This window comes from Erinaceus europaeus, unplaced genomic scaffold (genome assembly GCF_950295315.1).
Source record: "Erinaceus europaeus unplaced genomic scaffold, mEriEur2.1 scaffold_756, whole genome shotgun sequence".
Taxonomy (NCBI): Eukaryota; Metazoa; Chordata; class Mammalia; order Eulipotyphla; family Erinaceidae; genus Erinaceus; species Erinaceus europaeus.
In genome coordinates this window covers 1-21,071 of record NW_026647410.1, presented here as the reverse complement: position 1 = coordinate 21,071, position 21,071 = coordinate 1, and the positions used below count along the sequence as shown (strand labels likewise).

Here is a 21,071-nt window from a genome sequence, read left to right as displayed (position 1 = left end):
GATGGGTTCGGGGGTGCAGCACGTATTGGTGGTGGTGGGGGGTGTGTGTGCTTGCCATCACCCCTTCCCCAACCCCCCGTACCCCCCAGCCATCACCCCTTCCCCAACGCCCCGTACCCCCAGCCCGGTTGCACCCTGCTTTCTCCCCCTCCGCAGGGCGCGGCGATGTGAACCATGAGCGCGGCGTGGACGCTGCCCCCCGAGTCGCTGGCGCCCCCGACGGGGCCCCCGGGGGCGGCGGGGCTGGACGCGGAGCAGCGCACCGTGTTCGCCCTGGTGCTGGGCCTGCTGGTGGTGCTGGGCCTGCTGGTGGTGCGCTGCGTGAGGATCCTGCTCGACCCCTACAGCCGCATGCCCGCCTCGTCCTGGACCGACCACAAGGAGGCGCTCGAGCGCGGCCAGTTCGACTACGCGCTGGTCTGAGCCAGCCCCATGCACCCCAAGTCCCCCCAGACCCCCCAAACCCCGGGCCCCGGGCGCACACACCTGCCCCCTAATTCCGTGCCTTGATGCCACCCTCCCTCTCCGCTGGGCATCCCTTTCTCCTTGGCATGAGTGATTTGGGGGTCTGGGGGTGGGGGGGTGTCCCTGGAGGCTTAGGGGCCACCCCACCCCCCCGTGAGCTTCCCCCACCTCCTCCATCTTTGGGGTGCGGCCCGTCCCCAAGGCCTTCTTCTCTTTGGAGCCTCCCCTAAACGTGGAGCTGTTCTAACCACCGCCCCGCAACGCCCCCTCCAGGCTGACTTCCAGGATGCACCCTCCTCCTGTTGGCTCAGCCTGGCCTGAGTCGCCCCTGACCCCACTCCCGCTGTGTGCGCCCCCGGTAGTCAGTCCAGGGCAACTGTGCCCCCCCCCCCCCCCCCCCCGGTCCTTGGCCCTTCTGCCACATTGCACATTGCACCTACGGCCTTGCTGGTTCTGGTCCTTCACCCCCTGCTCCCCCACCCCTGCAAACCCCCCCCCCCCATGATTGATTCTGCCTCTGAGCCCATGGTGATAATAAAAGCTGTTTGTTGAGTGAATACTAAGTGCTGTGTGACTGAGGGCGGGCAGACGAGGTGGGGGGAGAGGAAGGCTGACACCCACCAGCAACCCCCATTACAAGGACAGATCCCCCTCCCCCCCCAAAAAAAAGAAAAAGCAGACAGCCACACCTCACGCCTGGAAGTCAAACCCAGGCCACAGCTACACAGTTTTTCCCTTTTGTTGCCCTTGTAGTTACTATTATTGTCATTGTTGATGTCATCATTGTTGGATAGGACAGAGAGAAATGGAGAGAGGAGGGGAAGACAGAGAGGGGGAGAGAAAGACAGACACCTGCAGACCTGCTTCACCGCTTGTGAAGTGACTCCCCTGCAGGTGGGGAGCCGGGGGCTTGAACCAGGATCGTCACGCCAGTCCTCGCGCTTTGCACCAACTGCGCTTAACCCGCTGTGCCACCGCCGGCCCCCCACTATTATTAATTTTAGTATGTTTTTTAATATATATTTTAAAGTAATTTATTTTTTATTGTGGCATGAGATGGAGAGAGAGAAAGACACAGCAACACCAGAGCACTGCTCAGCTCTGGCTTATGGTGGTGTGGGGGATTGAACCTGGGGCTTTGGAGCCTCAGGCATAAAAGTATCTTTGCATAACCATAGTATATTTAAAAAAAAAGATTTTACTTATTTATTAATGAGAAAGATAGGAGGAGAGAGAGAAAGAACCAGACATCACTCTGGTACATGTGCTGCCAGGGATCGAACTCGGGACCCCATGCTTGAAAGTCCAATGCTTTACCACTGCGTCACCTCCCGGACCACAAATTTTAGTATGTTTTTATTGGGCTTTGGAGACAGCATGATAGTGATGATACAAACTCTCCTGCCTGAGGCTCTGAGGTGCCAGGTTCAATCCCCAGCCCCACCATCAGCCAGCACTTGGGTGGTATTTCTCTGTGTCTTTCTCTTTTATTTCCTTATTTATTTCTTTTCCCCAGAGTCCTGCTCAGCTCTGGCTGATGATAGTGCAGGAGGGATTGAACTTGGGACCTCAGGGCCTCAGGCAGGAGTAGTTTTATTTATTTATTTATTTTGCACAATCATTATGCTGTCTCCCTGGTCCTGTATAATCTTTTAAAAATACATGTAGTTGCTGTAAAAGGCGCTGGTGGGGAGAGGGAGGACTCTTTTGGGAAGGCGAAGCCGTGAGAGGACACCTGGCCCCCTCCCCTCCCTTGGTGGATTGTACCCGCATTTTGCAGGCATGGGGGGGGTGGCGGCCCAGGGAGCGGCCCCCATCCCCCACAAACCCCCCTCCCAGGACCTCAGATCCCGCCCCCCAGAAGCCAAAGGACAATGGCAACAGACTATAGGTTGGGCCTTTCTTCATGGGGAGCTGGGGGGGTGCTGGCCTGGGAGACCCCCCCCCATTTCATATCTCAGGACCTCAAGCTCTGTGGCTTTTTATGTTTTTGCTTTTAAATTCCCCACCCCCCCGCAGGGTTATTGCTGGGGCTCGGTGCCTGCAACATGAAGCCACTGCTCCTGGAGGCCATTTTTGCCCCCTTCTGTTGCCCTTGTTGTTGTAGCCTTGTTATTATTGTTGTTGTCGTTGTTGGATAGGACAGAGAGAAATGGAGAGAGGAGGGGAAGACAGAGAGGGAGGAGAGAAAGACAGACACCTGCAGATCTGCTTCACCGCCTGGGAAGCGACTCCCCTGCAGGTGGGGAGCCGGGGGCTCGAACCGGGATCCTTATGCCGGTCCTTGCGCTTTGCGCCATGTGCGCTTAACCCAATTTTGAAAAATCTTTAAAAAGGTGGTCCGGGAGGTGGCACAGTGAGTGGATAAAGCATTGGACTCTCAAGCATGAGGTTTTGAGTTCGATCCCCGGCAGCACATGTACCAGAGTGATGTCTGGTTCATTCTCTCTCTCTCTAATAAATGAATAAAAAATAAAAAAATAAACATCTTAAAAAGAAATTGAGAGGGGCGGGGGAGATGGGGCAGGAGACAGGCAGAGGCATACCTGTAGCTGGCCTTCACCACTTGTGATGCTCCCCCCCACACCCCCGCAGGTGGTGAGCAGGGACTCGAACCTAGGTCCTTGCGCATTGTAATGTGCGCGCTTAACCAGCTGCACCACCACCACCTGGTCCCAATCCTCTTTCTTTTTAATCAGAGTCCTGTTCAGCTCTGGCTGATGGTGGTGCTGGGGATTGAACCTGGGACCTCAGAGCCTCAGCCTTGAAAGGTGTTTGTAGAACCCATCCTCTCCTGAAGCGACTCCCCTGCAGGTGGGGAGCTGGGGGATCAAACCAGGATTCTTGCGCTCCGCACTATGGGCGCTTAACCGGGATGCCTGGTAACGTGCATCCTATCTGGCTGGCCGCCCCCCTCCCCCACACCCCAAATCAGATTAACAGAAAGAGAAGAGACGGGGCGGACGGAGCCAACTTTATTCACGGTGCGCCGGCTCCAGAGAGGAGCTGGAGAGGGGTGGCGTGGATGACGATGGCGGATCCCAGCAGCCTCGCTGCTCCCCAGAGGCTGAGCCTCTGTGCCTTTCTGCTTCTGAGTGGGAATTCCAGGGTCCTGCTGGCGGCGGCAACCATGGCCCCCTCACCTCACAGGGGTGTCCACCTGTCCTAGGAGCCCCAGGGGCACGAGGAAAGGGTTCAGGGGACAGACCCCGGTGGCCTGCCACGCAGTCCCGGGCGCCCCGGGCCCCGTGTCCTCGGGGGCCTGGGAGGGCGCCCCAGCATCCTCACTCCCGGGCTCCGGGCTCCCCATGTCCAGGTGGGGCTGGGGGGCCGTCAGGTGGGCGTAGGCATCCAGCAGGTGCTCTGTCAGGGCCCCGCAGGGCAGGCGGGGCAGCTCCTGGGGAAGAGCCTGCAGCAGGTCCAGAACCACAGCGGCCTCTGGGGGAGAAAGAGGGAGAGGGAAAGAGAGGGAGGGAGACAGAGATAGAGACAGAGAGAGAGAGAGAGAGAGAGAGAGGAGTGTGGGAATGGCAGAGAGGGGATATTCCCCTTTTGCCCACAGACCCATCCCCTTCCCCATCCTCACCAGCCGCAGAGAGCTCAGGTCCTTGGTTGCCACGGGAGACAGAGGCCAGGTACTTATAGATCTTCTCAAAGTCCACAGTGAGGGGTCCCGGGAGGGCGGGACCAGATGACTCGGGGGCGGGGCCTGGAGCTCCAGGGGCGGGGCCAGAGGACTCTAGGGCGGGGCCTGGAGCTCCAGGGGTGGGGCCAGAGAACTTGAGGGTGGGGCCTGGAGCTCCGGGGGCGGGGCCAGAGGACTCTAGGGCAGGGCCTGGAGCTCCAGGGGCGGGGCCAGAGGACTCGAGGGCGGGGCCTGGAGCTCCATGGGTGGAGCCACATGCTTCAGGGGCAGGGCCAGGCACCCCAGGGGCGGGGCCATCCGTCTGGGCCGTGGCTTCTTTCTGTCCAGCAGGGGCGCTAAGAAACAGCTGAGGCTCGCGGGCCTTGGTGGTTTTGGGGGGCTTGGAGTGCAGGAGGCTGAGGGGCTCCGTGGCCGCGATGGTGAGCACCTGGCAGGCGGGGTGGGCGCAGGGATGAGCGAAGGGATGCAATGGGGCGCCCGCTCCCACCCCTGCAGCTGTCACCCCCAGGGGGGCAGGGATTGGGGTGCGGGGCGCTGGCACGTGGTACCCGGGTTCCCCTCCACCCACCCACCTGTGAGAAGGCCGTAGACAGGGCTTCCTCCAGCGGCGGGCCGCTCAGCTTCTCGGCCAGATCCAGCCAGACCTGGGGGGGTGGGGGTGGGGGCTCAGCGCTGCAGGGTCCCCCAAGCCCAGCCCCTGCTTGGGGGGGTCCCCGGGTGAGGCCCCTGCTCCCCAGCTCCCACTCCCTCCCCCCGCCCCCACCCTGCCAACCCCAGGGCCCAGGGCCAAGCCAGGGAGGCCTGGCCCAGTCTCACCTCGATGGGGGCCGGGGTCTGTCTGTCCTCAGGCGGGGGGCTACCGGGGCGCAGCCTCTTGATGGCCTCCCGGACCACTCGGCTCTTAAGCAGCTCGATGAAAGTCTGGATCTGGGAGGAATCCAGGAGGAGGAGGGAGAGGGGAGGAGAGGAAGAGGGGGAGGAGGGAGAGGTCAGTGGGAGTGACAAGTCACCTTGGTAACTCCAAGGCCCTTAGTCCTCTGCTAGTGGGGACTCTGCCTGGTCCCAGACCAACTTTTTTTTTTTTTTTTTAATCTCGATTTACTTATTGGCTAGAGACAGCCAGAAATTGAGAAGGAAGGGGGTGATAGGAAGGGAGAGAGACAGAGAGAGGAACACCCGCAGCCCTGCTTTACCACTCGCAAAGCTTTCCCCCTGCAGGTGGGGTCCGGGGGCGTGAACCCGGGTCCTTGAACACTGTTATGTGCGCTCAACCAGGTGCGCCACCACCCAGCCCCCACATACCGACTATTTATCCAAACCAGAGAGAGTGAAAGGGAGGAAGGGGCGAGAGACCATGTTGGTTCTGTAAACAGACTCTCTCTCTTGGCTGAGGCTGTGAGGTCTCAGGTTCAGTCCCCAGCACCGCCATCAGCCAGAGCTGAGCAGGGCCCTGGTTTCTCTCTCTCTCTCTGTATCTTTCACTCTGTATATATTGGGAGTCGGGTGATAGCGCGGCACAAAGCGAAAGGACCAGCGTAAGGATCCCGGTTCGAGCCCCCGGCTCCCCACCTGCAGGGGAGTCGCTTCCCAGGCGGTGAAGCAGGTCTGCAGGTGTCTGTCTTTCTCTCCCCCCTCTCTGTCTTCCCCTCCTCTCTCCATTTCTCTCTGTCCTATCCAACTACAACAGCATTAAGAACAGCAACAAGAATAAACTACAACAATAAAACAACAAGGGCAACAAAAGGAAATAAATAATTTTTAAAAATGAATATATTACAGTCAACAATATTTATACCCCTTTCCCATATTTGGGAGCTACTGTCTTCCTGATGAAGCTTTCTGCCCCTTTTTCCAGCCGTGACATCATCTCCCCAGACAATAACCTGGGTCCACCTGCATATCAGATGTCAGGCTCAGGCAAAAACTAATAAAGTCCTGGGCCCTTTGGAATAGACCTAAAATAGACCTACTAGCTTATTTCCAAAACGGAGACCCCAAGTGTTCATCTGCACTATTCCAGCCTTTAGGTCCATGATTGGTCAAAAATTTGTTTGGCTTTGTATGTTAACTCTCTTTTCAGCCACCAGGTTCCAGATGCCAGCAGGATGCCAACCCGACTTCCCTGGGCAGACGACCCCACCAATGTGTCCTGGAGCTCCGCTTCCCCAGAGCCCTTCCCCACTAGGGAAAGAGAGAGACAGGCTGGGAGTATGGATCCACCTGCCAACACCCGTGTTCAGCGGGGAAGCAATTACAGAAGCCAGACCTTCCACCTTCTGCACCCCACAATGACCCTGGGTCCATCCTCCCAGAGGGATAAAGAATAGGAAAGCTGGGCATAGGTAGACAGTATAATGGTTCTGCAAAGAGACTCTCATGCCTGAGGCTCCGAAGTCCCAGGTTCAATCCCCTGCACCACCATAAACCAGAACTGTGCAGCGCTCTGGTATTTCTGTGTCTAACTCTCTCTCAAAAATAAAATACTTTTTTTTCCCATTTATTTATTTATTTATTTACTTTCCCTTTTGTTGCCCTTGTTGTTTATCGTTGTTGTTATTGCTGTCATCATTGTTGGATAGGACAGAGAGAAATGGAGAGAGGAGGGGAAGACAGAGAGGGGGAGAGAAAGACAGACACCCGCAGACCTGCTTCACCGCCTGTGAAGCGACTCCCCTGCAGGTGGGGAGCCGGGGGCTCGAACCGGGATCCTTATGCCGATCCTTGTGCTTTGCACCACCTGCGCTTAACCTGCTGAGCTACGCCTGACTCCCTAATAAAATACTTTTAAGAAAATTTAAAAAAAAAATAGGAAAGCTATCAGGGGAAGGGATGGGACAGGGAGTTCTGGTGGTGGGAACTGTGTGGACTTGTACCCCTCTTATCCTATGGTTTTAGTCAGTGTGTCTATTTTATAAATAAATACATAAAAAAAATAAATACAAAAAAATAAGAAGAAGAACGGGGGAGACAGCATCATGGTTCTGCAAAGAGACTCTCCTGCCTGAGGCTCCAAAGTCCCAGGTTCAATCCCCCGCACCACCAGAAGCCAGAGCTGAGCAGGGCTCTGGTAAAAATAATAATATCATAATAATAAATCTTTAAAAAATACTTTCTGGGGGCTAGGGGCTAGGTGGTGACACACCTGTTTGAGCGCAAGGACCCGGGTTCAAGCCCCTGAGCCCCACCTGCAGGGGGAAAGCTTTGCAAGTGGTGAAGCAGGGCTGCTGGTGTCTCTCTGTCTCTCTCTCTCTCTCTATCTCCACTCCCTTCTTAATTTCTGACTATTTCTATCCGATAAACACACAAAGAATTAAAATAACTACTTTCTGGGGACCAGCTGGTGGCACACGCACTGAAGCACACATAGTGCTATGCACAAGGTCCCGGGTTCAAGCCCCCACTCCCCACCTGCATGTGGTGAAGCAGGTCTGCAGGCGTCTCTCTCTCCATCGCTCTCTCTCAATTTCTCTCTGTCCTATCAAATAAAAAATAAAGTACAGGCTACCAGGAGAGGTGGATTCATAGTGCTGGCACCAAGCTCCAGCAATAACGCTGAAAGCAAAAAAATAAAATAAAATAAAAAAGGGGGAGGGAGGTAGGAAACCACTGATCCCACCTTCTTGATCTTCTCCTCTCCCACCCAACCCCCCAAAAAAAAAACATTTTGGGGGGAGTAGAGGGGGATTACACAGTAGGGTAGAGCACTGAACCTGCAAACAAAAGGTCCTGAGTTCAATCCCCTGCACTGCATAAGCTTGGGTGATGCCCTGCTTCATTCTCTCTCTCAAAAAAAAAAAAAATATATATATATGTTTTTACTAAAGTCCTGTTAAGCTCTGGCTTATGGAAGGGCGGGGGGACTGAACCTAGGACCTCAGAGCCTCATGTATCTCTCTTTGCAGAACGATTATGCTGTGCCTTCCATACAATGGTTATTACAATTATTTATTTATTTTTATTTTAAATAGTGGCAGGGGTAGACAGTATAATGGTTATGCAAAGAGACTCTCATGCCGGAGGCTCCGAAGTCCCAGGTTCAAGCCCCTGCACCACCATAAGGCAGAGCTGAGCAGTGCTCTGGTAATAAAAACAATAATACTATAAGTAAAATTAAATAAAAAATTTAAATAATCTTTATTTACTTATTGGATAGAGACAGCCAGAAATCTAGAGGGGAGGGAAAAGGAGAGAGGGAGAGAGACATAAAGACACCTGCAGCCCATTCGCAAAGCTTTCTCCCTGTAAAAGGGGCCGGGGGACTCGAACCAGAGTCCTCCATGGTTGCGCTCAACCAGGTGCGCCACCACTCGGCCCCACTATTATTATTTTTCTCCCAGAGCCCTGCTCAGCTCTGGCTGATGGGGGGTTGGACCTGGGACCTCCAAGTCCCGCCTCCGGCCTCGCTAACCACGCCCACTCCCTGCCCTCCGGCCTATTGCAAACAGCGTCGCCCTCTAGCCACGCCCCAAACAGCGACGCCCCGCCCACGGCTCCAGGGCTCCAGACTTGGGGACGAGGCCACGCCCACCCGGCCTTTGCGCGCTATGCTTTCAGGCCCCGCGGGGCCGCCGTAGCGTAGCCCCGCCCCCCCATCCAGGCCCCGCCCTCCGTCTCGCGCTTCTCCCCCGAAACCCGCTCACCTCCTCCGCGCTCCGGCCGGGCAGCTCCCGGGCCAGGTCGGCGGCGTCCGGCTCCGGCTGTTCCCGCCGCGCCTGCAGGAGGCGGAGCAGCTGCCGCTTCTCGCGGGCGCTCCAGGCCGGGGGTCGGGTGGTTTCGCCCAGGTAGCGCGCCGGGATCGCCCGACGCCGGGGCGGAGGCTTCATGGCGCCTCGGTGGCTCGAGTCGGCCGTGCTACGGCGGCCGCGAGGGCCAGAAAAGTCTCGCGCGAAGACCTAGGGGGCGGGGCTCCGGCTTGACTGGCGGCAGGGGGCGGGATCATAAACCCCGCCCACTGAGACATATAATCTTTCTTTACTGAATAGAGAAGGCTGGAGGAGATCGAGAGAGAAGGGGTGAGAGAGAGGGAGAGAGGCAGAGAGACACCTGCACCCCTGCTTCACCACTCGGGAAGCTCTCCCCCTGCAGCTGGGGAGCCCCCTCGAACCCGCGTCCTGGTGCAGGGTTAACCAGGTGCGCCACCACCAGGTCCCCTTCCCAGCCCCCATTTATTCGAAAATATATTTCAAATATTTATTTTTGATGTATTTCTTATTGGATAGAGACAAAGGAATTGAGAAGAGAGGGGGAGATGATAGACACCCGCAGCCCTGCTTCCACTCGTGCAGCTTCCCCCCCTGCAGGTGGGGAGCCGGGGGCTCGAACCACGGTCTTTGCTCACTGTAACGTGAGGTTCAGTCAGGTGTGAGAGAAATACAGAGGCAGAGAAAGCCCGAGCCCTGCTCAGCTCTGGCTGATGCTGGTGCTGGGGATGGAACCTGGGACCTCAGAGCCCCAGGCAGGAGGGTCTTTGGCCTTTTTCATGAAAAAGGGAGAGTGGGCTGGGGAGGTAGCATACTAGTTCTGCAAAAAAGACTTTCTGTTATTTATTTATTTATTTATTTATTTATTTATTTATTTATTTATTTTAACCAGAGCACTGTTCGGCTCTGGCTTATGGTGGTGCGGGGCACTGAACCTGGGACTCTGGAGCTTCTGGCAAGAGAGTCTGTTTGCAGAACCATAATGCTGTCTACCCTCCATCCCGAAAAGATTTTCAACCCTAAGGCACCATGGGTCCCAGATTCCATTGATAGCACCAATATAAGCCGGAGCTGAACAGAGTAGTGATATAATAATAATAATAATAATAATAATAATAATAAAATATTGGAGGCCAGGTGGTGACACGCCTAGTTGAACACACATTTTACAGCGCACAAAGACCCAGGTTCGAGCCCCCGTCCCCACCTGCGGGGGGAAGCTTCACAAGCAGTGAAGCAGGGCTGCAGGTGTCTCTCTCTGTCTATCTCTTCTGTCCCTCTTGATTTCTGTCTCTATCTAAAAAATAAAGATAATAAAATGTTGTGTTTTTTTTTTGCCTCCAGGGTTATCACTGGGGCTCGGTCCTGCCACTATGAATCCACTACTCCTGGAGGCTATTTTTTTCTCTTTTGTTGCCCTTGTTGTTTATCGTCGCTGTTGTTATTATTACTGTTGTTATTGCTGTCATTGTTGTTGGATAGGACAGAGAGAAATGGAGAGAGGAGGGGAAGACAGAGAGGGGGAGAGAAAGACAGACACCTGCAGACCTGCTTCACCGCCTGGGAAGCGACTCCCCTGCAGGTGGGGAGCCGGGGGCTCGAACCAGGATCCTAATGCCGGTCCTTGTGCTTTGCGCCTCGTGCGCTTAACCCGCTGTGCTACCGCCCGGCCCCCAATAAAATATATATATTTTAATTTCCTTTTTTTTTAATTTTAATTTTTTTTTTTATTTAAGAAAGGATTACTTAACAAAACCATAGGGTAGGAGGGGTACAACTCGACACAATTCCCACCGCCCAGTCTCCATATCCCACCCCCTCCCCCGATAGCTTTCCCACTCTCTACCCACCCTACTAGGGAAAGAGAGAGGCAGACTGGGAGTATATTTTAATTTCTATGAGAGGGGGTAGACAACAATAATGGTTCTGCAAAGAGACTCTCCTGCCCGAGGCTCTGAAGTCCCAGGTTCAATCCCCAGCACCACCTTCAGCCAGAGCTCGGCAGGGATCTGGGAAAAAAAAAGAAGAAAGAAAAGAGAGAAAGAGGACAGACACCTGCAGCACTGCTGCTCCATTCAGGAAACTCTCCCTCCTCACCTCCCCGCACATGGGGGACCGAGGCCTTGAACCCAGAGCCCTTCCCATCCTGTCCCTGCCCGGCCCCTCCGCCTCCCAGCCAGGACTAAGGACAACACACAGGGTATCACAGCAAAGGTTCATTTCGGAACTCGGGGTGCATTGCATGGAAGACCGGAGAGAGGGAGGGAGGGAGGACAGACAAGTGATGCCTTGGGCTCTGGGTCCGACGGCCAGGGATGCTGGAGTTCCAGGTGCACAGCCACACTTCTCTCCTTTTGGGGGCTCACCGCCATTCCTGGGGGCAAACGACCCAGGCAGAGCAAGAGTCGAAGATTCTATGAACAACCTCCCCCTCCTGCCCCCATCCGCCTGCGCGCCCAGAGGTGGCTTCATATACATTTGGGGGGGGGGGGGAGTGAGGGTGGGGACGAGGTTTGTAGAGAGAATTCTGTGTATATAGATCTTCTGTTATCATTTGAGATTTATTTATTTAAAATTTTTTTACTATATTTATTTTCCCTTTTGTTGCCCTTGTTGTTTTTATTGTTGTTAATGATGTCGTCGTTGTTGGATAGGACAGAGAGAAATGGAGAGAGGAGGGGAAGACAGAGAGGGGGAGAGAAAGACAGACACCTGCAGACCTGCTTCACCGCCTGGGAAGCGACTCCCCTGCAGGTGGGGAGCCGGGGGCTCGAACCAGGATTCCTATTTTGGTCCCTGCGCTTTGCGCCACGTGCGCTTAACCTGTTGCGCTACCGCCCGACTCCCGGGATTAAAAAATTTTTTTAAGGAAGTCGGGCGGTAGCACAGCGGGTTAAGTGCATGTGGCACAAAGCGCAAGGACCGGCATAAGGATTCTGGTTCGAGTCCCAGGCTCCCCACCTGCAGGGGAGTCACTTCACAGGCGGTGAAGCAGGTCTGCAGGTGTCTGTCTTTCTCTCCCCCTCTCTGTCTTCCCCTCCTCTCTCCATTTCTCTCTGTCCTATCCAACAATGACGACATCAACAACAATGATAATAATAACCACAACAATGGTAAAACAAGTAGTGTAACAAAAAAAAAAATGGGGGGGGGAATAAATGGCCTCCAGGAGCAGTGGATTCGTGTTGCAGGCATCGAGCCCTGGTAATAACCCTGGAGATAAAAATAAAATTAATTTGTTTTTACTTTTATTAATTTGTTTTTCTTTTCTTTCTTGGACAGACACAGCCAGAAATTGAGAGGGGATGGGGAGACAGAGAAAGACAGAGCGATACCAGATCCACTTCTGCATAACTGTCTTTTATTGAGAGAGACGCAGAGAGAGACAGAGACAGAGACAAGAGGGAGTGACTGGCGGTGGCAGGGCTCGAACCTGGGTCGTCCACAGAGTCCAGGTGAGCCCTGCTCTCCGGCCCACCCCCCCAAGATTAGTCACCTGCTTCACTGGGGCTGGCGGGGCGGGGGGCCATTGGGCGAGGCTCTGGGGGGCGCTGGCCGGGGCGGTGCGGGCCCTGGAAGGGAGGAGTAGGCTCAGCACACAGCCCTGGCCGCCCCCTGGCGGCTGCCGGGGGTGTAGCAGGGCAATCCCGGGGTTCAGGTGGGTTGGTGGGGGGACCTCGGCGGGATGAGGGGGTCCCTAGGGTATATATGGGGGTACCCGGAATAGCTGGGAGACCTAGAGGGTTGGGGGGACCCCGGTGGATGTAGGGAGACCCGGGATAAATAATAAATAGGGGCAGGGGGCCCTGGCGAGGCGAGGTCATCCCGCGGGTATTGGGGACAGGGACACACACACACACACACACACACACACACACACACACACACACACACGAAGAGCTGGGAGACCCCGGAGGAGGTAGGAAGACTCGGAAGAATTGGGGAGACCCGGAGGAATTGGGGGGACCAGGGGGATTGGGGGAATTGGGGGTGTCCAGGGGAATTGGGGGGACTTGGTGGGATCCAGGAGAATTAGAGGGACATGGAAGAATGGGGGGCCGTGGGAATTGGGGGGATCTGGAGGAATCGAGGAGACCTGGGGAAATTAGGGGGGCCTTGGAGGGATTGGGAGGACCCTGAGGAATTTGGGGAGACCCGGCGGTATTGGGGTAACCTGGGGGCATTGGAGAGACCCAAGGGAATTTGGGGTCCTGGGGGATTGGGTGGACCCGAAGGAATTAGGGGGAACCAGGGGCATTGGGGGACACCAGAGCTTGGGGGGCCCGGGGGAATTGGGAGGATCCAGAGGAATTGGGGGGATCTGGAAGAATTGGGGGACCCGGGGAATTGGGGCGGACCTGGAAGAATTGGGGGATCCGGAGAAATTGAGGGGGATCGGAGGAATTGGGGGGATCCGGAAGAATTGAGGGGGATCCGGAGAAACTGGGGGGGGGGTATCCAGAAGCACTGGGGTGTGCCTGGCAGAGCAGGGGGGGCCCGGTGGGAGTTGGGGGTCCCCGGCACGCGTGGGGGTACCCGAGTGCGCGCAGACCAGGCCGAGCCCGGCGGCTAGCGCGGCGCCCAGCACGAAGGCGCCCAGCACCAGCGCCACGACCGGCGCGGCCTCCAGGGCTGCGGGGGCCGGAGCGGGGGTCTCGGGCTGCGGGGCTCTTCCGAGGACGCCTTTGGGGGGTCCTGCGGGGACAAGGGGGCAGCGGCTGTGGCGGTCTCCCGTGGTGCGGGGGGTGGGTGATGGATGGAGGGGGGTGAGCGCACGGCCCGTGGGTCCTCTGGAGGCGCCCCACCCACCCCCACCCCGGGGTGACAGCCTTACGGGGGGGCGGGCGCGGCACGGTGACCACGATGGGCTGCGTCAGCGTGTGCAGGTGGGGGCTGTCGGCTCCCAGGGTCTCCCCGCCGCCGCCGACGCCGGTGCACCCCTCATCCGGGGGCAGACACTGGGGGGTGGGGGGCAAGGAGGTCAGGGGTCCCGGGTGCAGGCTCAGCTCCCCAGGGCGCCCCCCAAAGTCCGGGTCTTGCTGTCTGTTGCAACGCTTCTGGAAAAATCCGTCCACTTTGTGTGTGTGTGTGTGTGTGTTCCTGCATACCCCTCCCCAAGTCCAAAAAGACCCCCCCCAAGTCCCAGCCCCTTAAGTAGTGGGGAGGGGGCTTGCGAGGTGGCTCTGATGATGGGGTACCCCCCAAATCTGACCCCTGGGAGACTTTGTACGTGCAGCCCTCCCCCAGCCCCAGAGACATCTGGAAGACATCCCTTCCCCAATAAAAAAAACAAAGGGGTAGGAGGTGGTCCCAGTGCCCCTGCGCAGAGCCCCCCTTCTCTGCCACTTCGGACGCCGGGGTTCCGGGCCTCCCGCACCGGCGATGGCGGCGGACCGGGCGGCGGCGAGTCCCTGCGGGCTGCCTGGAGGCGGCGGCAGCGGCTGAGCTGACAGTGCAGGAACTGGACCGAGGCGTTGAAGACCGGGCGCAGGCGGAAGCTGAAGCGCGCGGGCCGAGGGACTCCGGGGAGCGGGGGCGGGGGCGGCGCCCAGGCGACGGACGCATCGGTCGGGCAGCCCCCCCGGAGGAGGGTCAGGGCGGGCCCCGCGGCCGGGCGCGAAGACGGGGTGACGGAGCAGCCGTGCAGAGCCAGGGCCCAGCGCTGGGAGGGCCGGGCCAGGGCGGCCTGCGGGGAGGGGCGGGAGGGGGCGGGGTCAGGACCGACGGGCGGGGCACAGATAAGGGGCGGGGCCAGAGCCAGGGGTGGGAACCTGCGGGGGTGAAGGGGCGGAGTCTGGAGTGCAGGGGCGGGGCCAGTGCAGGGGGTGGGGCGGACCAGGGCGGCTTGAGGGGTGCCGAGGAAGGGGGGCCAGGCTGGGGGGGGGGGTCGGATCCCAGGGGGAGGTGCCAGGTCCCAGCATGGGGGCAGAACCAGGGTGAGGGGGCGGAGTCAGATGCCCAGGGGGCGGGGCCCAGACCACAGGTGGGGCGGAGCCAGGTCCCAACAGCAGGGGCGGGACAACCTGTGGGTGGGGGGGAGTCAGGTCCCAGCGAAGGAGGGGCCTGGCCGGGAAGCCCCTGTGGGGGAGGAGCCAAACTCCAGCGGGGGGCGGAGTCGGGACCCCAGGGGGCGGGGCAGAGGCGGAGCCAAACCCCAATGGGGGCGGGGCCAGGGTCCCAGGAGGGAGCCATCCCCACGGTGGGCGGGCCCAGGATCGCGGGGGCGGAGCCAGACTCGGTGTTTGGGGTCCTGGCCGCGCTCCCCCCGCACCCCCCAGCGCACCTGCACGAAGACGCGGCTGTCTGCGGGGATCTCCAGCGGCCCCGCCCGGCGCGGGAAGACGCCCTCCGAGTCGGACAGCTCCAGGCTGAAGAGGGGGCGCCGCAGCCAGGGGCCGGGGGCCGGAAGGGCTGCGGGGAGGAGGCGGCTGGCTGCTGTGCCCCGAGGCCTACCCCCTCCTCACCGTCTCCCCAGGGACCTGACCCCCAACTCCTCGGGCCGCGACCCTTCTTTGCAAAGGGGGTAGGGGGGTTATTCGTCCCGACCTCCCCCCCTCCATTCTGGGCCACGTGCCTCTTTTGAGAGTGAAAGACGCCCCATCCCCTAAGCTTCCCCCACTGCAGTGGGGCCGGGGCTCGAACCTGGGTCCCCGGCTATGGCAGAGCAGCGCACTGTCCAGAGCTAACCCCGCCTGGCTTCCCCCCATTTTGGGGTCTCTATGACCCAAGGCGAAGGAGGAGCTGGGCACCGACCTCGTTAAGGGGCAGGTCCTTACGGGGTGTCCCTGGATGGGGAGGGGGCTCGGAAGCTGGGGACCCTCAGAAGCCCCCACCCCGCCATTCACCCACCTACCGGGGGGCCTGCCCGGCGAGGCGGGGGTCCCTGGAAGCAGGAGCAGCAGCAGCCGCAGCGTGGCACCCAGCATGCTGAGCTGCGTGTCTGTCCTTGGCAGAGGACTAGGGAGAAGGTGCGCCCCAACCCCCCCCCCCCCCACCTCAGGGCCGAACATGGGAGCCCTGGCCCAAGGTCTTTGAGGATTAAGAGTTCCTCTCCCACCTGGCCCCTGAGTGTTGTTTTCTGGCCCTGGATATTTCAGAAAGGAGGAGGGGAAAAAAAAAAAAAGCTGCGCGGGGCTATGTTTTCAAGGAGCTTCTCCTGGTGGTGTTGGATGCTGCCATGTGGTGCCGGGGTCCGGAACCCAGGTGAGTCAGGTGCGTATGGCACCTTGAGCTCTCTTCCCTTCCCAAAATAAGTAAGGCTGGTGACTTTGGGAGGGAAGAGTCCCTTGCAAGCACTGGCTTCCATGCTGCCTCAGTGTCACCCCCATACAGCGGCTTACCCACAAGGCACGGCACACCCATCTCTCGATAGAAACCAGACACTCTAGATGGAAGAAAGGTTTTTTTTTTTTTTTTTTTTTTTTTAATTATTCTCAAGCATCTAAGGGTTTAGAAACTGGAGGGCCTTTGTTTTGTTTTTTAAAAAGGGGGGCAAGTCCTGGTGGCCTGAGAAAGGGGGGTGGTGGCCGGGCGGCCCAGGCCCCTGTCTGGCCCGGAAGGGGGGGGGGAGACACGGGGACACAGAGGCAGGTGGACACACGGGGAGGGGGGGGGCGGGGGAGAGAAGAGAAAAAAAAAGAAGTCAAAATCAAGTTAAATAAACATGGCCGGGGTCCACCCGGCCTTGGGACCAGCCGCGTGGCCTCTTCCGAGGGGACCCTGCTGACTGGGGGACCCCCCTTAACACACTCAAGGGACTAGAGGGAGGGGGCGCCGAGACCCCAAGGTTTCGGGGAGCAGACGCGCGGGAGGGAGCAGGGAGCCTGCAGCGGCCTTTGGCGTCAACGGGGGTCTTATGGGGGGGCGTAGGGGTCTCCTCTGCTTGCTGTTTCCTGTCTGTTCATATATATATATATATATATATAATTTTTTTTTTGCAAGCATCACCCACCGAAAAAGGACCCCCCCCCCCCACTCCCGCTGGAGGATTTTTTTTTGGTGGGTGGGGGTTTCACCCCTGGCCAAGGCTCTGTGTCTGGGGCGTCCGCACCTCCCCCCTGCAACCCTCCAGCCTGCCTCCCACCCCCCCAGAGGCCACTCCATGTGACCCCCCCAAAAAAAAAAAACCACCACGAAAACCTGCAACCAGACCCGGAGGAAGCAGTTTTTCTCTCTCTCTCTCAGGCCTAGTGGGGCGAGGAGTTGGGGGCCTGTAGGGGCCCCATCCCAGACGTCGGCAATTGAGGGGGGGAGGCCACCGCAAGCAGGTCAACGTGACTTTGGTAAAAAGTTCTCCAAGCCGAGAGCCAGCTCCCCCGCCCTCGGATAAAACACCAGTGGCGCCCCACGACCCCAAGATCAGCGAGGCGGGGACAGAGACCCCTGCACCGCGGCCCAGGAGGAGGGTCAGACGCGGAGCACGTGCGGGGGGGGGGGGGGGGGGGGGTAATGTGGGGCAGGTGCTTGGCTCTCAGGCCCCGCCCCGCCCCAGGTCACAGGTGAATAAATAGCAAGTCAGCGCGTGGCCTGCTGTCTCCGGCGCCTTCACAGTGTCTTTGGGGGGGGGGCTGGGGGGACAGGCCCGTCCGTCTGTCCGTCCACGGCGCACCCCCTTCCCCCCCTCCCCCGCCGTCTGTCCGTCCTCAGCCCTGGACGGCCATCCATCCGTCCGTCCGTCCATCCGGGATCCCAGGCCGCCCCTGGCGGGAGGCTGGGCTGGGGTCCCCCTATCTGAAGAAGGGGAGGTGGTGGTGGCTGAGGACACCGCTGCTCCGCGGGGATTCGGTCTTGGTCATGACTTCCTTGAACCACGACGCCACGTCCACCTCCAGCCACTCGTAGCGTCGGATGAAGCTGTGCTCCTGCGGGCGGGCGGGCGGGTCGGGCGCTCAGGGCCGGGAGGGGGAGAGCCCGGGGGTGGGGGTGGGGGCAGGTGGGGGTGGGGGTTCCCCATACTCACAAGTAGTTTATTGTACTTTGGTCTCTTCCGGTGATCTTTAGTAAGGCTGCAGGAGGAGGGGTGGAGGAGGGGAGGGAGGGAGGAGGGGAGGAGGGGAGGAGAGGGGGAGGAGGAGGAGGAGGAGGGAGTCAGGTGAGAGCACCTCACTCTGTAGGCCTGCCAGGACCACTCCCCTCCCCAGCTGCAGATGGGGCCCTAACCCTAACCAGGACCTTCCGAGGGAGGGGCCAGGTGGCGGGGGAGAGCCAGGTTAGCACATGGCGCAGTGCGCAAGGACCCGGTTCAAGCCCCTGCTCCCCACCTGCGGCTGGGGGAGGCAGACGGATGGGACGGGACGCTTGACAAACGGTGAAGCCGGGCTATGGCTGTTTTTCTCTCTCTCTCTCTCTCTCTCTATTTTATTATATTTATTTCCTTCCCCTTTTATTGCCCTTGTTTTTCATCGTTGCAGTTATTATCGTTGTCGTTGTTGGGTAGGACAGAGAGAAATGGAGAGAGGAGGGGAAGACAGGGGGGAGAGAAAGACAGACACCTGCAGACCTGCTTCACCGCCTGTGGGTGGGGAGCCGGGGACTCGAACCCTAAGGGATTCTTGTGCGGGTCCTTGCGCTTGGCGCCACCTGCATTTAACCCGCTGCACTACGGCCCGATTTCCCGCTCTCTCTCCCTCCTTCCCTCCCTCCGTCTCTCTTGCCTCCACTCCCTCGATTTCTGACCTTAATGTCTCTGGCCAATGGATAGATAAGCAGCAATATTATTTTCTTTCAAACAAACTGCACCCCACCTGCGTGGGAGTGGCTGTGCGTGGGGGGGTGCCCCTCACCAGTCTTTGACGAAGGACTGGAAATCCCCCGAGAAGTCCATGTGTCCGGGGAGCAGGGGCGGCTCTTCCTGGAGGACTTTGGTGAGGACCTCAAAGTCCGTCTTGCAGTTTTTGTAGGGGAACTGCCCCGTGGCCAGCTCCACCTGGGGGGACAGAGGGAGAGGGGCGCTGGCCGGGTGGGAGGGGCAGAGGCACCCCGATTGCCCGTCCGCCCACGGGGACCCCTCCCCTGCTCACCAGTGAGATGCCCAGGCTCCAGACGTCAGCCCGGATGTCGTAGTCGGGCTTGGTGGGGTCCGGGGGGTCGATGCGCTCGGGCTGCGGGGGGGGGGGGAGGGAGAGGATGGACGGACGGGGTGGCTGCAGCCCGTCGCTGGGTCGCTGGGTGTGTGGGGGGGGAGCTGCCAACCCCGCTACCCCTGTCGGTCAGTCCGTCCGTCCGTCCGTCCGTCCCCTGCACTCACGGCCATGTAGGCGGCGCAGCCGGCGCTCCGAGTCTTGGCCTTGGAGTCCACCAGGCGGCCGCTGATGCCGAAGTCGCACAGCTTGATCTGGCCCCGCTCGTCCAGCAGGATGTTGGACGGCTTCACGTCGCGGTGGATCACGCCGTGCTTCTCCTTCAGGTAGAAGAGCGCCTTCACGATCTGCGGGGCGGGAAGAGGAGGTCAGGCGGCCCAGGAAGCCCCCCCACCCCGCCAGCCTCGGCCCCCAGCCCCTGCCGCAGCCCCCCCAGCCGGGCCCCACAGCACGCGGCCAGCCCTGGCCCACTAGCCCTGGCCCAGCTCCCGCCCTGACCCCCAGCTCCTGCCCCCCCATCCCCCATCCCCCTAGCCCCAGACCCCCAATTCCCCCCCCCACAGCCCCAGCCCCGCTCCCACCCCAACCCCCTGCCCTGGCCCCACATCCCTGGCCACCCCCAGAGCCCCCTAGCCCCCGCCCTGGCCCCCCGACACCTCCCCCCAGCCTGGCTCACCGCCACTGTCATCTTGCCCAAGATGCGCTCAGGGATGGGCCCCTGGACGCGTTTCTTGAGCTTCTCTGCACAGGTGCCCATGAGCTCCATGGCGATGAACACGTCCGTCTGGGGGGGTGAGGGGGAGGGGAGAGTCTTGCTTTGAGTGGGGGGGGGGGCGTCTGCTGCCGGGGCGGGCTCTGGGGGAGTTCTTATTTATTTTTTTAAAATTATTTATTAAAAAAATTATTAATAATTTATTAATCATACATTTGTAGTGGTCTGGGAGGTGGCACAGTGGATAAAGCTTTGGACTCTCAAGCATGAGGTCCTGAGTTCGAGCCCCGGCAGCACATGTGCCAGAGTGAGGTCTGGTTCTTTCTCCGACCTATCTTCCTCGTGAATAAGTAGATTCTAAACACATATATATGTATCTCAATATGTATTACCTTTTCCTGCCCTTGTTGTTTTGTTGTTGTAGTTATTGATATTGATGTCATTGTTGGATAGGACAGAGAGAAATGGAGAGAGGAGGGGAAGACAGAGAGGGGGAGAGAAAGACAGACACCTGCAGACCTGCTTCACCGCCTGGGAAGCGACTCCCCTGCAGGTGCGGAGCCGGGGCTTGAACCTGGATCCTCACGCCGGTCCTTGCGTTTGCGCCACCTGCACTTAACCCGCTGCGCTACCGCAGGGCCCCCAGGGGGGAGATGGTTCAATCCCCCGCACCTCTGTCAGCCAGAGGGGGTGGGGGGGGGAGACACGTCCCCAGGGGGCTGGGCGCTCACGTTGGTGATGAAGGTCCCGAAGCACTGCACGATGTAGGGGCAGTCGTGGCTCTTGAGCACCACGTCCAGGTCCATGAGGATGCGTTTGTTCTCCTCCTTGTTCCCCGAGCGCCGCATTTGCTGCGGGGTGGGAGTGGGCGGGGCCTCAGGCAGGGAGGGCGTGACCACAGAGGGCGAGGGCGGGGCGAGACCCGGCTACCCTAGAGGGCGTGGCCTCGGGCTCCACCCCTTCTAGGGGCAGAAGACCGGAGAGGGGCCTGAGCTGAGACTCCACCCTCCACCTCTAGGGGGCGGGGCCTCGGGTGCCCACCCACCTGGGGCCGCTGCTGACGGGACAGGCCGCAGGCTCCCCCATGAGACGCGCCCTCCAGCACCCCCCCCCCCCCCCCCCGGAGCGGGGCCCACCTTGACAGCGATGACGTGGCCCGTCTTCCGGAAGCGCATCTTCCACACCTGGCCGCAGGTACCGCTGCCCATCTCGCCAAGGTTCTCCAGGTCGTTGATCTCCGCCTGGTAGCGCTGTGGGGGACACACGGAGGGAGGGTGGGTGGGGGGGGGTGCACCCTCCCTCGCTCCCCCAGGGCACCCCCCAGTCCCCCGAAGCCCATACCTGGCCCCCGATGGTCAGGTAGCCTGTCTGCTTCATGATCTCCTGCAGTTTCTGGTCGATCTCGATGCTGGGGGGACGGGGTGGGGGGCCGGGGTACAGGGGGCGCTGAGAGAGTTGGAAGGGGGGGG

The 21,071-nt window shown here is 59.4% G+C and overlaps 4 protein-coding genes across 5 annotated transcripts; 1 reads left to right on the top strand and 3 right to left on the bottom strand.

Annotated features, from left to right (window-relative positions):
* Positions 1-135: 135 nt before the first annotated feature.
* CTXN1 (cortexin 1) lies at positions 136-457 on the top strand. The gene has a single exon (XM_007532822.3). The coding sequence runs from the start codon at positions 175-177 to the stop codon at positions 421-423; it is 249 nt and encodes an 82-aa protein (XP_007532884.1). The 5' UTR covers positions 136-174; the 3' UTR covers positions 424-457.
* A 2,966-nt stretch (positions 458-3,423) lies between these two features.
* SNAPC2 (small nuclear RNA activating complex polypeptide 2) lies at positions 3,424-8,974 on the bottom strand. The gene is made up of 5 exons (XM_007532853.3): positions 8,752-8,974; positions 4,928-5,038; positions 4,684-4,755; positions 4,052-4,538; positions 3,424-3,903 (listed from the first exon to the last, which is right to left on the bottom strand). The coding sequence occupies exons 1-5, from the start codon at positions 8,932-8,934 to the stop codon at positions 3,605-3,607; spliced, it is 1,152 nt and encodes a 383-aa protein (XP_007532915.1). The 5' UTR covers positions 8,935-8,974; the 3' UTR covers positions 3,424-3,604.
* A 2,058-nt stretch (positions 8,975-11,032) lies between these two features.
* Positions 11,033-15,737, bottom strand: TGFBR3L (transforming growth factor beta receptor 3 like). Its single transcript, XM_007532852.3, has 7 exons — positions 15,665-15,737; positions 15,095-15,222; positions 14,189-14,497; positions 13,646-13,769; positions 13,348-13,506; positions 12,308-12,383; positions 11,033-11,185 (listed from the first exon to the last, which is right to left on the bottom strand). Exons 1-6 carry the CDS (start codon positions 15,735-15,737, stop codon positions 12,313-12,315), a joined length of 864 nt encoding a protein of 287 aa, XP_007532914.2. The 3' UTR covers positions 11,033-11,185; positions 12,308-12,312.
* A 540-nt stretch (positions 15,738-16,277) lies between these two features.
* On the bottom strand, positions 16,278-21,018 carry MAP2K7 (mitogen-activated protein kinase kinase 7). Of its 2 annotated transcripts, none has more exons than XM_060183990.1 (9): positions 20,944-21,018; positions 20,739-20,852; positions 20,334-20,453; positions 19,567-19,674; positions 19,058-19,237; positions 18,831-18,911; positions 18,594-18,736; positions 17,771-17,816; positions 16,278-17,672 (listed from the first exon to the last, which is right to left on the bottom strand). In XM_060183990.1, exons 1-9 carry the CDS (start codon positions 20,977-20,979, stop codon positions 17,538-17,540), a joined length of 963 nt encoding a protein of 320 aa, XP_060039973.1. In that variant the 5' UTR covers positions 20,980-21,018; the 3' UTR covers positions 16,278-17,537. The 2 variants fall into 2 exon arrangements, with proteins under 2 accessions (XP_060039973.1, XP_060039974.1); XM_060183991.1 differs by having other exon boundaries at positions 19,058-19,210; positions 20,944-21,008.
* Between the last annotated feature and the right edge of the window lie 53 nt (positions 21,019-21,071).

What these genes read in the sequence shown, in the direction of transcription:
- SNAPC2 (XM_007532853.3), bottom strand. Translation starts at nt 8,934, where the DNA reads ATGAAGCCTCCGCCCCGGCGTCGGGCGATCCCGGCGCGCTACCTGGGC. An exon ending in CCGGCCGGAGCGCGGAGGAG is followed by an intron (nt 5,039 to 8,751) that starts GTGAGCGGGTTT and finishes GATTCCTCCCAG; the next exon opens with ATCCAGACTTTCATCGAGCT. An exon ending in TGTCTACGGCCTTCTCACAG is followed by an intron (nt 4,539 to 4,683) that starts GTGGGTGGGTGG and finishes CCCGCCTGCCAG; the next exon opens with GTGCTCACCATCGCGGCCAC.
- MAP2K7 (XM_060183990.1), bottom strand. Translation starts at nt 20,979, where the DNA reads ATGAAGCAGACAGGCTACCTGACCATCGGGGGCCAG. An exon ending in GCCACGTCATCGCTGTCAAG is followed by an intron (nt 20,454 to 20,738) that starts GTGGGCCCCGCT and finishes CCCACCCCGCAG; the next exon opens with CAAATGCGGCGCTCGGGGAA. An exon ending in GCTGCGCCGCCTACATGGCC is followed by an intron (nt 18,912 to 19,057) that starts GTGAGTGCAGGG and finishes CCCCCCCCGCAG; the next exon opens with CCCGAGCGCATCGACCCCCC.
- TGFBR3L (XM_007532852.3), bottom strand. Translation starts at nt 15,737, where the DNA reads ATGCTGGGTGCCACGCTGCGGCTGCTGCTGCTCCTGCTTCCAGGGACC. An exon ending in CTCGCCGGGCAGGCCCCCCG is followed by an intron (nt 15,223 to 15,664) that starts GTAGGTGGGTGA and finishes TCCTCCCCGCAG; the next exon opens with CCCTTCCGGCCCCCGGCCCC. An exon ending in CCTGGTCTGCGCGCACTCGG is followed by an intron (nt 12,384 to 13,347) that starts GTACCCCCACGC and finishes CCTCCCTTCCAG; the next exon opens with GGCCCGCACCGCCCCGGCCA.
- CTXN1 (XM_007532822.3), top strand. Translation starts at nt 175, where the DNA reads ATGAGCGCGGCGTGGACGCTGCCCCCCGAGTCGCTGGCGCCCCCGACG.